This window comes from Salvia hispanica, chromosome 4, assembly GCF_023119035.1.
Source record: "Salvia hispanica cultivar TCC Black 2014 chromosome 4, UniMelb_Shisp_WGS_1.0, whole genome shotgun sequence".
NCBI lineage: Eukaryota > Viridiplantae > Streptophyta > Magnoliopsida > Lamiales > Lamiaceae > Salvia > Salvia hispanica.
The window spans coordinates 36,196,512-36,211,573 of NC_062968.1; the positions used below are offsets into that span (position 1 = coordinate 36,196,512).

Sequence of the window (15,062 nt, forward strand, 5' to 3'; positions counted from 1 at the left end):
TGGATACTAACCTCGATGGACCATGTCTTAATACAACGCTGCTCTCCTCGTTCTCTTTGCATTTATATACACATCTTAAACGATGTCATATTTTACTACTGGATCACGCTAAGCTTAAGTTTGCAGACGAGATGACACGTTCCTTAAGAACATCTTTGCATCATTACAAAAACTAAAATTCAAGATATTGATCTCTTAAATCAAATTTATTCATGTAGCAATCCAATTCTATAAAATCTTGTCATTCACTCATTATACACTATCGTGGTCCATTGTACAAATCAGATAATAATAGTAATAGCTATATACATCTATAACTGTACGAAAACCAGTCATCTACACAATTATCCAAAACAAATACATGCACCCTACGTAGAAGACGACCAAGAAAACAATGCATGACACAGAATAATCCATACATTCACAGTAGAATTCCGAGGAAAAAATTTATTTAAGTAATAGCACAAACCTCAGAAACGGTTGTCAGTTTGTTCTCTTCTGGGGCCAATGCTTCCATCAATTCGTTTCTTATCACCTTTGCCCTTTGTTCTAGGAGGAGTGCAAGGTTTCCAGAGAGGGTTCTGAGCAGGATGTGTTTCAGAGTCATACTTCTGTGAAGACAGATATGTCAGAGCTGTGACAACGTCTGCAATCATGGGTCGCAGGTTAGGCTGCTCCTGAACGCACATTGCCGCAATGGCGAGAGCTTGGTACAGGCCTCTCGTTGGGTATTGACCTTGGAGCACAGGATCAGCAATCTGTGGGAATTTCCTCTTGTCCTTGAACATCGGTCTTGCCTGTAGAAATAGCAAAGGTCCAAGGGAATCAACTCAAGCTGCTGAAACAAGAATATAGTACTAAGTGACAAACTTACCCAAACGACGAGATTGTGCTCGTTCCCATTCTTTGAATTGTCAACAGCTTTCCTGCCTGATATGATTTCAAGAAGAACTACACCAAAGCTATAGACATCTGACTTGAGAGTCAGCTGGCCAGTCATTGCATACTCAGGTGCACAGTATCCATAGGTGCCCATGACCCTCGTGGATACATGCGTGTTATCCCCAACAGGTCCCAGTTTAGCCAAACCAAAATCAGACAGCTTTGGATGATAACCCTCACCGAGCAAAATATTGGAGCATTTTAGATCACGATAAATGACAGGAGGGCTAGCTTTGTCATGTAAATATTCCAATCCTCTTGCTGCTCCGGCAGCAATTTTCATTCTTGTGTTCCAATCAAGTACTGCCTTATCGGGCATTGGATCTGCACAGTAATAGTCCAAATCATTAGCACTGCCTTAGCAGTGCCAAGTGCAGTGGGTAAGGTTAAGTAACATACCATGAAGATGGTCCTCCAAAGAACCTAGCTCCATATATTCGTAAACTAGAAGTCTCTGGTCCCCATCAGCACAGTATCCAATTAGATTGACGAGGTTAGGGTGATCAAGCAGACTCAGCATCAATACTTCAACAAGAAATTCTCTGTTTCCTTGCAAGCCATTCCGATCAAGTTGCTTGATTGCAACAGCCTACAAAATGTGCGAGATAAACTCAAAAACTAACAAAAGGTAAAACAATTGAAATAGTGGGGGGGGTTGGAAGTACTTAAAAAGATAAAATGGCAACAATCAATGTTGTTTACATACTTGACTGGTTCCTTCCAGCTGTCCTTTATACACTCGGCCAAAGCCTCCCTCCCCTATAAAAGATTCTCCACGGAAATTTTTTGTGGCAGCTGCCATTTCACGGAAAGTAAAAGTCCTGGCTGCAATTTTATTGGACGATCCATCTTTGGTGGCATCTCCGGGTTTACCTTATAGACAACGAGATAAATACTAGGTGAAGAATGTCATACTAATACCAGACAAGTAAAGAGGTAAAAAGATCCAGATATATAACTAAGTATGCAACTTTGAAAATGTTGAGGCACACCAGGTGCACAAATAAGTACTTTTGAAGATAATGATAAGTTGTTTCATGCAATAAGCTGTGTGGTGGAATCAGAGCTCATTTCGAAATACATTTACTTCTCCTTCTTCCACCGAATACTTATTGAGCTGTTAGTGTTAGGAAATAAGCACAGATAATGACAAACATAAATGAAATAAACACAAGAACTGTTTACCCCAAATTGATACGATGTGTAACTACATCCGGGGGCAACTTCATGCCAAAGATTTCACCAGATACAATTTACAATGAGAGAGGGGATATATACAGGCAAAAAATTGAACCATAATCCTATCCACAATAGGAATTGGGCTGCCCCCTGCGACCCCAGCCAACTCACCGGCAAGTTAGATAGCAATTGTCGTGGATCTATTCATGTCCTTTCAGGCTCTATACTCATCAGTTAGCGCTTAATTTTACGAATGAGAACAAGTCTTCATTAGCGTTGGATTAATAGGGTCTCATATAATTGTCCAAGACAGAAGTACTCTTCAAATTTCAAAGAATGCAATAAGGTGTCATAGTTAACTCGCCAATAAATCTGGTTTCAATTACAACACCAACTGAGCCAAGCACATTAGTTGTTTCAATAACAATTTCCTCGTACTCAACACTAACATCTTTCTCTGGTACGGTATAATGAAAAGTAACAGCTTTATCACAAGACCCGCATATCATTTGCTCCCGAGATTTCAGTTCATTGTCAATATAAAGAACTCAAGCTCATATCTAGTTATAGGAGACACCTTCAAATTTAACAGAGTGATTCAACTTGAGGTCCATATTTAGAATTATAAGCTTATCCTAAAAACTCTTCTATAGAAACTTTATCCCTAGCATTAAGTGATGCTTGATGGTCAATAAAGGATGTCAACAAAACAAGAAAAGCTCCCAAGAAACCTTATATCTCTCTGTTTTTTTGTAATAATTGGTAGCAAAAACATTAACAGATCCCAAAATTCAACAAAACGAAAGCCACAGTTAAAAAATCCCAACTCCGTCGAGGCCTATCAACAATTACACCCACAAATCAAATTACATAATCGAGAAAGGAAAGCGTGAAATGATAGATGCTGAAGTCCCACATAATCAACAACATTCAGAAGAGCTGACAGATTTCAAAATTGAAAGCAAACATGTGAAAAAAAGTCAATCTTTATAGAAGCCCTACCTGAAGAGGGCTCGACTGGATCGAGCGACCTATTCTTCTTCCCCAGCTTTTCCTTTGACTGTCCCGAGCATGGGAACCATCCCATTTGTTGCCGTCTTTGTCTCTCTCTCTCTCACACACACACACGCACGCACGCACAGTTGCTGCGTTGGCTGAGCGCTGCAGTCTGCAATGCGACGTTGAATACTGCTCGAGAGAGAGAAATCAAGAGAGGTGCATCAATCAGTAATTTAATTTAGTAGTATTTCCCAAAAGAATCAGTAATTCAGTATATGCCTTTTCTTTGTCCTTTTCCTTTTGAGTTAAATAAATAATTTGGGAAAAGCTCTTTGCTGTAATATGGGTCGATTATAGTAATAAAACAAATATATATGTGATTTAACAAATAAGGTATTGAAGTAATAGTAAATGCAAAAAAATATATAGCTAGTATACAAAAATTAAAATATTTCGTGGGCAGTAGCAATTATGGTTGTCATAATGAATAGTATATACTGAAATTAAAAATATTTTATGAGGCGTAGCTATTATGGGTGTCATTTATGTAGAGGCGATGTCGGATCTATGCCCACAACTTGAAGGCATCATTACTGTAGAGAATTGAAAATTAGTGCGAGCCCATTAACTTCAACAATGCCGTCCACATCCCAATACTACAAGTATTTTATCATTTCAACTAAACTCAGTTGAAAAGCAAGAACATTTTTTGGACCAATCATCGTTGCACTAGTTTTTTCAAACAAGTATTCAATGATTCACTATAGTCTCCGAAACCATCTCCAATAAAGTCAGAAAAACAGAATAAGATAGCTAATAATTAAGATTTGGTTACACATTGTTTGATTGTAGAGAATGATGAAATGCAGAAAAACAAATTAAGTTACATCCCAGTTAACATGCCTCAACACAATAATTGGGATCGGATGAATTCGTTGTTCAAGCAAAATCTTCTTTCTCTTTGGATGGGTTCAGTTTTTGGTACTTGTCTTGGATGCCTCTACATTTGCAGTTTTCATTGGCATGGCATGGTTGTGTTTGCCCTCATACGTCGTTATGAATGTGCCTGGATCTTCAGAGGTTCTCTCTACATACTTCCTCACGTTGCAGTCCGGGTTGGTGCATCTGTAGTAACTCCTGCAAAATCATTCATGCCATGAATATGATAGGATCAGTAGTTGCAAAATCATTCGTACCATGGAAGTAAAGAAAATTGAACAATGGAATTAACTAGACTATTAGCTTTGTAAATGAACTACTCATATTTCCATTTAACTTCCATTAATCAAGAAACTCTTGTTGTTTGGTCAAAACATAAATAAATATCATCTTCAACAGGTTCCATGGAATATGATTCGGACAAGTTCAATGTATTATTATGAATGCTGAAATAAATGAACCAGATAAGCATATTTAGTGCTAAGTACTAACCTAGGGTACATCTTTCCCCTCACTACTTTCTGGCCGTACTTCCTCCAGCGGTATCCATCCCCGATTATGCCAGAATCAGTATGGTTCTGAACGACAATGGATGAGGCTTCCCCAGCCATACTTGCTCTGGGTAATTGGTTGTCGGATTCCCTAGAGCAATAAACAACAGTTTAAGAAGGCCAAGTAGTCTGGTACTGTATCTTAGTATAATGCATCTCTAATATATAAAGCTACACAAAATAGCAATCTTAAACATTAAAAAAAGAAAATTCATTTACGTTCTTTTGCTTCTGAAGGCACCACCTTCTGCATCGACAAATTTACCAACTTCATCACATTCACCCAGCGAATTATGGGACACTGAGGGGCCAGCATTGCATGCTGCAGATGCAACAGTATAATTGGTTGGTGGAGTACCGGAAAAAGTTGATTGGTTAGATGATTCAGTAAGATCCTGAATGTCTGATCCCCCTTGATGAGCTCTCACTGCCTCAGCTTGTTGATTTATCACATGACTTTGCACCTCTTTCCGAGTGGCATCATAAACTGGCATCTGTGTGTGTCCATCTGCTGGAGTGTGATCACGTGGCTGGGGCTTTAAGTGGTTATGCTCACCATTGTAAACTATCTCTGCAATCTGCCCATCAAGCGATTTTTCTACTTTCTTTTTTACGGGACAGTTCGGGTATGTACACTTGTAGTAACTTCGAGGATACTCACTTCCTTTAACCTGTTTCTGTCCATATTTACGCCAATTGTGACCATCATATGAAGTCCGATCCCTGATGTTTGCAGGGACTGAGAATTTGGTTTCCTGAGCATGATTTTCTACTGGAGTAGTTGCCCTATGTTCTGACTGTGTGGGGACATCAGGATGGATGTCTAATTTGGTGCCGGATTGGTGAGTTACTTGGTTTGATGAATGTACTCTATTACCATCCTCACCAACTTCTTGTGTAGGAGCAATACCATTACCCCCCTAAATGATCAAAAAGAAAACATCAAGATCTTGATGAAAAAAAAAAGCATGGGTAAAAGATGTAAGCCAAAGCTATAAAACAAATTTTTACATGAATTGTGTTTTCCCAGGAGGCCTAATTAATAGTACTAGTATAAAAGAACATATGTGGGTCTTACATATCATAATATAACATAGTTTATATACTAACCAAATTCGACAGGAGAGAAACTGTTGTCCTTGAAACAAGCTTAGCTATTGGTTTGTAGACCACACTGCACGAGGTGTTAGATTCTAGGGCCCTTTTAGTTGGATGGCAAGCCGCAGCCTCATCCTGGAGTCATTATATATATTTGAGAAACAACAAAGATTACAGAAGTTTGCATAATAAGTAAACAGAAAGTAGTCTTTAATAATTAAAAGCTCCAACCAAATCAAGAGTGCTGTCAGGCTTAAAGCGCACTGTTGTTGGTCTTATGACTGTAGCAGCTTCAGTAAAAGCAGGAGGTGGAGAAGCATCAGTTGTAACAGAGAGAAGGACTGATAAGGATTTCGGATTGGAGAAACGAGGTCTACATGCAACTGGTTTGGCTATCACGATTTTCTCTTTCTCCTCGATTTCCATCATGACTGTAGCAACTGCTATGACTCTCCTGCAAAAATAATGTCATAAATAGGATTGCAGGTATAAGATCCTAATCCAAACTTATGAGAAGCAGATTAAAGCGCTCCATGTTCATCAATTTTGAGATTAAGATTAAGATGAGAAACATCATGCATCCATAATCTCCATTGACAAGGTGAGAACATATCTATAGACAAAGGAAACAAGAAACAAGATTTCAACCCGTTTTGTCTAAGAACATTAATAAGAAATTAGAGCATGGAAGCATCCTGACTGATACATGTGCAATTTCCGTGCAAGTACTGTTTCGAGAAAGACTCCACTAACAACCTTTTCAGACACCTTCAATTTACATTATTACTTATAGTTCTTGTAAATTGTATTTAGGAGGTTGCATCTGCATCAGTTAGAGCCGAACACTAACCTAACTATTGACCCTAACAAACATATTTGCATTTCAAATAAAAGTGATATCAATATGAGAGCATAAATCATGGCTTAATGAAGGAGAAGGGCTAAATATCCAGGAGCATAAACGCAGCATAATGAGACATCTCAACAGAAGGAAGATCAATGATGCTAATTTGGACAAGCTCAACATCATGTTTAAATATATGCCATTTTGCTTCAAGGTTATCCTAAAGCCATTCTGGAAAAAGATTAAACAATCTTCACAAGGTCATCATTTGAAGCCATTTTTGCAGTAATAAAAACAAGAACCTTTAGTAATGTACTAATTCCAATATCCATCTAAATGAAGAGATAGAAGGCGCCCAATCGAATCCAAAAAATCAACAGCCCTAACAATCACTTTCAAGTGTAAATTCATATCTCATTGGTACATAATTCTCAGCCACAAGCTCTAAAATTGGAAATGCATGACTTACAAGTAGATTTATAGAGCCAATCTGCATCCATTGGATGTTAAAACTGCATTCAAAAGATGAAATTAAAAATTGGAAGCATTCGCAATGGCCAATAATATATATATTAGCTCAAAATTTAATTTTATTTTATAAAAAGAGAATTTTGTAGCGAACCCTTTCTGCTCTTGTTTCTTCCAGCTACATACAACGATTATTGGCCACTCCAATGGAATAGCAAATATAGTTTCTCTTTCAAAATTGCCCTTGTACTACCGACAAAAGTGTATAACACTGTTAATGTGGGAATTGGGGAAGGCGACGCTTGAGAAGAGAAGAGCATGTGATGGTGGGTCAACTAACTGTCTCCGCACCTCAACTTCATTCTTCTAATTGAGTTTAATTGCGAGGGCTAGCTGAGATTATCGGCCTAATTGGAATAAATTAAAAATAATGAGTATAACAAAAGTGAATCATAATATATTTTCACATGCATTTTTTTAAAAAATTGTTCCTAAAACTTTGAAAAAAACAATAAGTTGAAAACCAAATAATGGAAATGAAGTCATTTATGGGCTAATCCTATTAGGCTCGGGTTGATTTTGTGTCAACCATATCGGGTTGCAGGCCACTCGATTTAGGGAATTCGGACTGTAATTTTTGGATTAACTTTATCAAATTGTCGAGCTATTCAAATCAACCCGTAAGTTGACATTATCACAAGATATGCCCGTCCATAAAAACATGTACTACAACATCCAAGTATTAGAGTTGGCTGATAGTGTATTTTAGAATATCTGATTCAGTTCACATAAATTATCAAGTTTAATTAATTAATTCTAATAATACTACAATACTGCAAGATTACAGTGTCGTAGTAGTATTTCAAGTGTCGATTCACAGGGAGGTAAAGATTCTTTACACTTACGAGTATATAAAAGCATATAATGATTTGATTTTTGATTTCTGATGAGAAAATATGTCACTCCAAGTTGCTCACTAGGCTTGTATTGTTCTACACCTATACAACGAAATATATGAAGGGATTAAAACATCAACCTAATCACATACACTGAACATATACACGATGAGTAGTTTACAATTAGCTGAACACATAACCTATGAACCAATTTTCAATGTTTATAAACTCCTGCGGAAGCGCTGGAGAAATAGACATCGTAGATGATCACCTACTTAATCCACTATCAAATTATCCTCTGAACAATTCTAATTCGATAGCATACCAACAATCAATTCACTCCCAAACTACATTAAAGGGACAATAGCAAAGGAAAGAACAACACTACATTATTAGCCAAAAACATAGTGTACAAACATTGAGCACATTGTTGGTAACAAACACATGAGTTCAAAGGTGTAGAAACATCCATACAAAGCCTAGGTTACAACTTGGAGCAACATAGAGAGTTTAGCCTAAACACATGGTGGAATTTGCAACAAAAACCATAGGAAACATGCTCTCGTTGAGTGGAATTGGGATTTGGAGACGGATCATCGGAATGTTAGCCGGAATTTCTTCCTTTTCTTCTTCCTCCTCTCTTTCTCTCTTTTCCTCTCCCTCGTGTCTGAATGTCTTCCAAAACTGCCCCAGAAACCAATTTGAAACCTAAAATTCGGCAGTTTTCGAGAAAAACGCCCGACCCGGGCAAAATGGTGCCAACCCGGGCGTTTTTTATGCCAACCCGGGTGTTTCCACTGTTCCCGGGCGTTTTTGCCGGTTTTGACTGCTTCGCACAACCTTCGTCAAATGACCATAACTTCTTCATCCGAGCTCCGATTGAGGCGTGCAATATACCCACGTGAAGCTATTTCAAAGACAAAGATAATGGTGGTAAGATAAAAGAATTTGGACACCATCTTGATAGGCAACGAATAGTTTCAATCAGACCATACTCCACATGTATATCTATCAACTAATATATAATAATCAAACCTTAATGATCAATTAATAGATGATTTAAATATACAGAGAAAACTTAGAATATAATTAGTATGATTTAATTCACATCCATTCTATAAGTACTCAACTCTGTTATGTAAAAAGGGGAACACGATGAAAATATATAAGTTCCACACGAACACACCACAACATTGAGGATCCCCTTCCAATAAACCTCACAAACCCTTTTTTTTTTTTAACACGCCAACCTATAATATAATTCTATAAAATAGAAACATGTGTGCTGTGTAACTTAAGCTCTGTTTGATACATTATGCTTAAGGTTACTTATATAGATTGAAAATTAAAATTTAGTATTTTATTTAACCACCAATATAATTATCTCACCGTGAAATATTATACAACATAAGTGTCACCAATCGATGATAAGAGTTAATTTCGAATTGAACCGCAATCTTATTTTTTCAGTGAAAACAAATTCATTAATAATTGTTTTGGATAAACCATGCTGGAGTTGCATAACAAATCAAATGACTAATGAAAGGGCCAAACAGGCCAAGACAAACACCAACTGGATGTACTGTTGCAACTTAAAACACTTTTATCTCCCTCCCTCTCTCATGACTATTATTATGGGACAACATAGAATCACTTCCAAACTTATTTGCATGGTGCAATGCTAAAAACTATGCACCTACAGCGTGAAAAAATAAAGAATGGATGAGGTAAAAAATACATCTACAAGAATTTTTACCGTCTTGACGACACAGTCTTCCTACGCAGCCATTGATGCAGAGAATTCTTGGTCACCTTTAGCCTTCGAAGAATAATAGGTCTTCGCGTTGGAGATTCTGATGTTTCTGCCAAGCTACTCTCTTCGTCTACCTCAAAATTTGAACTCGGACTTGTAGGACTTCCCTTGTTATCTCTGTCACTCCCAGTTCTTGAACTCGCTTCAATAACCTCAAGCGCCAAGTCATGTTTCAATAATCGAATCACAGCTTCCCCAACTCCACTATCAACTCTGCTGTCACGGTCACCGTGTCTCTGTTGCTCTAGTATGATCGACAAATCATCTTTTATTGATTTTCCTGCAAACAAAATTATAGGTGAAATTATTGGTCTCGTTAATCTTGACTTCCAACAGCAGAAACAGCAAACAAGGAAGATGTCAACTTTATTTAGTCACTGTTGTTTTCTCATATTTTGAAGAATCATTTTCAGATAGAGATTATGAAGGATATGAATGGTTTCAAAATCACCAATGGGGAGTATTGTATACGACATTGTTACCTGCAGCACACTTCTCTTTGATCTTTCGAATAACTGCAAGAACAACAATTCGAGCTTCCACCTGCCATTGTATCATAGAAAGCAGGGTGAAATCGAGCAACATGTGTTCGATGATATATATAATCAGAGAGCAACTACTTTCAGCAGCATGAAATTGATTGAATACTATTCAAGTCATAACATCATTTTTGTGGATATGTTAAATTAACATCATTTTTGTGGAATCTGTACAGCTGTTCCACTACTATTACAACTTAACGATGTGTAAGTATACCTTGGTAAGACCTCGGAGGTCAATGAAGAGACTTTCAGCATTACTATCTTGCAGGTATTCTGTAACCTTCTCCAGCAGCAGGCTTTGACGCCCAAAATCTGTTATATGAGAAGCATATTGGCCTTTACTCCGACGTTTGGTTTGCAACACACCTTCGCACCAGTCTTCAATGAGTTGCTTCAGATGATGATCATTAGGTTTGTACCTTCAGAAGGTTGGTTGATGCAATGAAGATTAGGAACTGCGAATAAAATTTATCACCACATACCAAATCCTAATACACATCAGGGCATTACTGAACAAATTAAAGTAAACCTCCTCATGTTCATGATTGATACAAAAGATGAATACAACATTAAAAATTAATCTCAGGTGGGCATACCCTGCTTTTCTCATTTGCTGATATATTGCAAGACAATGTTGTAGTCCCCGCAGTGAACCATCCACACTGCGGGCTCTAAGAATAGTGTTGTAGGTCACCTGAGATTTGAATTTTTAGGTAAACTGCAACTGACAAATTAAAGGGAAGAGGAAATCATTCACGGAGAGATCCTCTACCATATTTGGTTTTATTTGATATTTCTTCATCTCTTTAAACAACTTAAATGCAAGCTTTGGCTTCTTCTGTTTTACACAGATCTGCAGTCGAAAAGTTAAAAACTATAGAAAGCAAACCAGTCATTTTAAAAGGGCAGCGTATTCAAGCATACTCTTCGTGTCAGTATAGGGAGCTGGAATAGTTACTGAGAATATGCACCTTAATAGCTGTTGTATAGGCAATAACATCAGGTTGAACCCCACTTTCACGCATGGATGTCAAGATCTGCAAAGCAAGAAAAAAAGGTCATCTCCTCTAATCTTATTAACCTCCACTGCCTATAATGGAAAATTTACTAAACGATACAACTAGATATGAGTGAAACTCCAAAGCCCAAAATATGCCTGTACAAACCACTAAAATTTCTCTTTTTACAGTACACTTATGATATACCTTTTACCCATTTGCAGGATTATGGAATGGCAGGAAATACAATATAAGTATAATTTGTAAAGCTGAAATTCTAGACCTTGCACGTCAAGATCCTTTTTCATATGTTCCCAGTTACATACAAAATGACATCATTATGATAATTTCTCATACACTGCCATATTATTATAGGCTGAGACAGACCTTAGAAAGTTAAGCATTATATACAGGGAAAGTAGAACTGCTTACTTGTAAAGCACCCAGTACATTTCCTGAGCCTCCACAAACATCTATTAATATTGACCAGCTAATATGATTAGGAGTAAGGTTGAAAGTCTTCATTTCCTCAATCAAATCTTTGGCACGGTAATAATCAGTACCACAGGCTTTCATCATAATATTATAAGTCGAAGTGGTGGGTCTAAATGGAACTCTCATGGTTAAGTGTGAGCACAACCTAAGAGGAACTCCCATTTCAGTCATTTGGTCCACTGCTTCATTGTATGCGTGGTTAATCTTATCACCACTGATAGTTTGTTGAGAACCCCTCTCTTTCCAGCATTGGAACAGCCGAAAAGCCCGATCAAATTGGCAAACCTCAACACAGGCATGAAGAAGGGTGTTGAAACACTGGGTATTGGGTTGAGCACCAGCTTGAAGCATTTCATCAAATAGTATAATTGCTTTCTCTAAGAGACCTGCATTCGCACATGCACTGATCAATGATGACCAAGTAATTGTGTTGGGAACGATACCAGATAACATCATATCTTCTTTGATTTCAAGTGCCTGTTTCCACATTTTGGCATCTGCAAAGACCTGAATATTATGGGAAGAGGAGATATATTTAACCTTCTCACTCATAATTCCTTGGAACAGAGAAAAAATTGTAGTATTCAAGGTATTCAAGGACTTTTTGTGTAACGGAATGCATATTAGTTGAATGCAATGGTGAATACTGCAACAATGTATATAGCATCTATTTTAATTGCAATAATATTTGGCTATCACATCCTCGCAAATTGGTAGTCTAGTTATCATGAAAAAATGGAGTGCAAGGAAAAATACATCACAAGCATTTCTCACAGGAGAATGCAATTATTTTGTACGCCAGCCGAACTAAAAACGAATAAATTTCTAAAAACATTAGTCATTCAAGATTATACCTTAATGATCGTGCTATATGTGAAGTCGTCCAATTTCAATACACCTTTTGACTCCAACTCCCGTATCTGCTTATATGTATCTTGGGCAAGCTCAACTTTTGCAGCAAGACAACATGATTTGAGAAGTATGTTATGTGATGTAATATCAGACATCATACCAAGTGTCTACATTTTGCAATAACTTAAGTCAAACAGCTGATATAGTATTTCAGCTATAAAGTTAAAAGAGAGCATTGACAAGGAGGTTAAAAATCCTTCATCTTGTTATTAACGAATCAAGTTTGGAAGAGAGGCCCAATTGCTTTCTTGCATGAAAGCAACAAGAGCCATGGAGAGAAGAAAGACAGAGAGAACCTTACTTCCATTTTCTTGTAGATACCCAGCGTGTAGCTTAGATCATGGGAATTCACATTCATAAGACTGTTGAATACATATATGTTTGGGGTGATATTTTCAGCAAGTAATCCCTGGAGAAAAAACATAAAACAGCAGGCATCATTTATAAGTTATAACAACATAAGACGCCTGGGGGGATAATTATTAATTAGTACCGGTATAGACATAAATTGTGCGTAAGAGAATTCCAGATAATATGATATCGACAGTTCAAATTTACATAATATACCATTGTTTCAAGATTAAAGAGTAAAAACATCCTTAAATCATAAAGGTCAAGACAAGCATAAGTACCTCATAAATGGCCCTTGACTTCAAGTAGTCACCACAAAGACCACATACATCTATTATTGTGCGGTATGCGTGCATATTAGGAGAACTTAAAATTTGCTTTGACGCTTCGAAGGCTTTCATTGCAGAACCCAAGTCCCGTTTCTTCCCAAATTCAAGAATTATTGAACAAAATAGCACTTCAGCATGAGGGAGATTCTGTGCATACCTGAGAATAGCCATATTAAAGTTTGATCAAGTCTTAGGAGAGTTTGTTATTCAATTAAAGCTTGCTCTTATCAATGCCATTGAGTGCTGGGCCCTTCGGCTTACTAAATAACAAAACATTTAACTCTGTGTGTATATATTAAATGCATTCAGCGTGAAATGAGGTGACTGGTTTTGGTGCATGAGAGATAACTAATAAGTCTAGACTTGATTGAGGGTAGAAAAAATGCAATAGCAAACCATAAGAGAGAAGTAGCAACAAACAGGTTACGAGTTCATAGTAGGGAGTTAATAAAAAAAGATGGAAGAGAAGGCAGAAGATATTATCTTCCCAGCCAGACCAATCATCACAGATCTATTGTCTTTTACTTCAATAAGCTTCACCTCTACACATATTTAAAAGAAAACGATTTAATATAAATCAAAAAAGAGTTAAAGCAAACCTGATGGCTGCTGTAGGATCCCTCTTGGTGATGCAAAGTTTTATGAACTCCGATGGCTCCACCAGCTCTTTGATTATAAATTGAAATCCTGAACCAGTTAGTTAACACACTTCTGGGATGTAAAAATCTTGCAACCAATCTGATCAGGCTCTCCAATTCCAAAAAAAAAAAAATCAAATACTACTACTACTAATAATTATAAAAATGGTTAAGCTCTCCAAGCTATATATATACAGACACTTTTCCTTGCAATTCAATGTAACTGTTTCTGCTTAGGCCTATTTCCCGGAGCATTAATTGATCATCAAACTTGGGGGAGAATAAGCATGCTGATTTTTACTGATGAGGTCATTTGCAGAATAACAGCCATGAGGTACTTTACCGATACTAGAAAATAAATGCTAAAGTTGAGTGGCATACCAGCAAACATTTCTATCAAGCTCACGAGCCGCTCCAGCTCACCGCATTTCAATAATCTCCGGCACTCTGCCTTCAACGACTCAATGGCAACTGCATCAAACAGCCTCGCCGGCTCGACGCCGAGCTTCTGAATGCCGTTGAACAGCGTAACAACAAGACTATCGAGCTTTCCGTCACGAAGAAGTCCGACAACACCACGGGCTAAATGCTCCGATTTCAGCAAAGCTAGAAATTCCGACATGTTTACCCCCGATGCGACCACGCTCTCTGCTATCATGAGAAAATCATCGAACTTGCCATCCTCGGCGAGCTTGGATGCTAGCTTGGTGTAGTAAGCCAGGGTCTGGCGATTAGCCCAGCGCGAAGAGGAGAGAAGGGGAGAGGAAGCGGGAAATTGGGGCTTTTGCTTGGGGTTATGATTCGGTCTGGGTTTGGTAGTGGTAGAGGTGGTGGAGTGGTGGTGACGGCGGCGGTAGTTACCTGAAGGGGTGGGTGAGGGAGGGAGGACGGTGGCGGAGGCGAGGATCGATAGTGCGTCCCTCATTTCCTGGCCAACCGTTTTTTCCCCTTTTTCCAGTTGCCGGTACAAATATTATGCTTTATTTTCACTTGTCGTTTTTCAGGATTGAATTCGAAAGGCGGGTGCTTCATTTCTACACCTACGAGATAAATTCATATAAATATTAC

General features: G+C 37.8%; 3 protein-coding genes across 5 annotated transcripts; all 3 read right to left on the reverse strand.

Moving 5' to 3' along the window:
- Nucleotides 1–226: 226 nt before the first annotated feature.
- On the reverse strand, nt 227–3,372 carry LOC125222442 (probable serine/threonine-protein kinase PBL7). The gene is made up of 5 exons (XM_048125063.1): nt 3,124–3,372; nt 1,649–1,815; nt 1,342–1,531; nt 875–1,266; nt 227–797 (listed from the first exon to the last, which is right to left on the reverse strand). The coding sequence occupies exons 1-5, from the start codon at nt 3,206–3,208 to the stop codon at nt 471–473; spliced, it is 1,161 nt and encodes a 386-aa protein (XP_047981020.1). The 5' UTR covers nt 3,209–3,372; the 3' UTR covers nt 227–470.
- A 534-nt stretch (nt 3,373–3,906) lies between these two features.
- LOC125222440 (WRKY transcription factor 44-like) lies at nt 3,907–7,440 on the reverse strand. Of its 2 annotated transcripts, XM_048125060.1 has the most exons (7): nt 7,175–7,440; nt 7,022–7,064; nt 5,940–6,162; nt 5,721–5,843; nt 4,830–5,530; nt 4,552–4,701; nt 3,907–4,257 (listed from the first exon to the last, which is right to left on the reverse strand). In XM_048125060.1, the coding sequence occupies exons 3-7, from the start codon at nt 6,135–6,137 to the stop codon at nt 4,092–4,094; spliced, it is 1,338 nt and encodes a 445-aa protein (XP_047981017.1). In that variant the 5' UTR covers nt 6,138–6,162; nt 7,022–7,064; nt 7,175–7,440; the 3' UTR covers nt 3,907–4,091. The 2 variants fall into 2 exon arrangements, with proteins under 2 accessions (XP_047981017.1, XP_047981018.1); XM_048125061.1 differs by lacking the exons at nt 7,022–7,064; nt 7,175–7,440 and having other exon boundaries at nt 5,940–6,827.
- Nucleotides 7,441–8,287: 847 nt separating this feature from the next.
- LOC125222627 (pentatricopeptide repeat-containing protein At5g02830, chloroplastic) lies at nt 8,288–14,986 on the reverse strand. Of its 2 annotated transcripts, none has more exons than XM_048125346.1 (13): nt 14,376–14,986; nt 13,956–14,022; nt 13,309–13,513; nt 12,978–13,085; nt 12,619–12,783; nt 11,702–12,271; nt 11,243–11,308; nt 11,044–11,124; nt 10,868–10,965; nt 10,486–10,690; nt 10,212–10,272; nt 9,673–10,009; nt 8,288–8,823 (listed from the first exon to the last, which is right to left on the reverse strand). In XM_048125346.1, the coding sequence occupies exons 1-13, from the start codon at nt 14,917–14,919 to the stop codon at nt 8,781–8,783; spliced, it is 2,550 nt and encodes an 849-aa protein (XP_047981303.1). In that variant the 5' UTR covers nt 14,920–14,986; the 3' UTR covers nt 8,288–8,780. The 2 variants fall into 2 exon arrangements, with proteins under 2 accessions (XP_047981303.1, XP_047981302.1); XM_048125345.1 differs by having other exon boundaries at nt 13,956–14,043.
- Between the last annotated feature and the right edge of the window lie 76 nt (nt 14,987–15,062).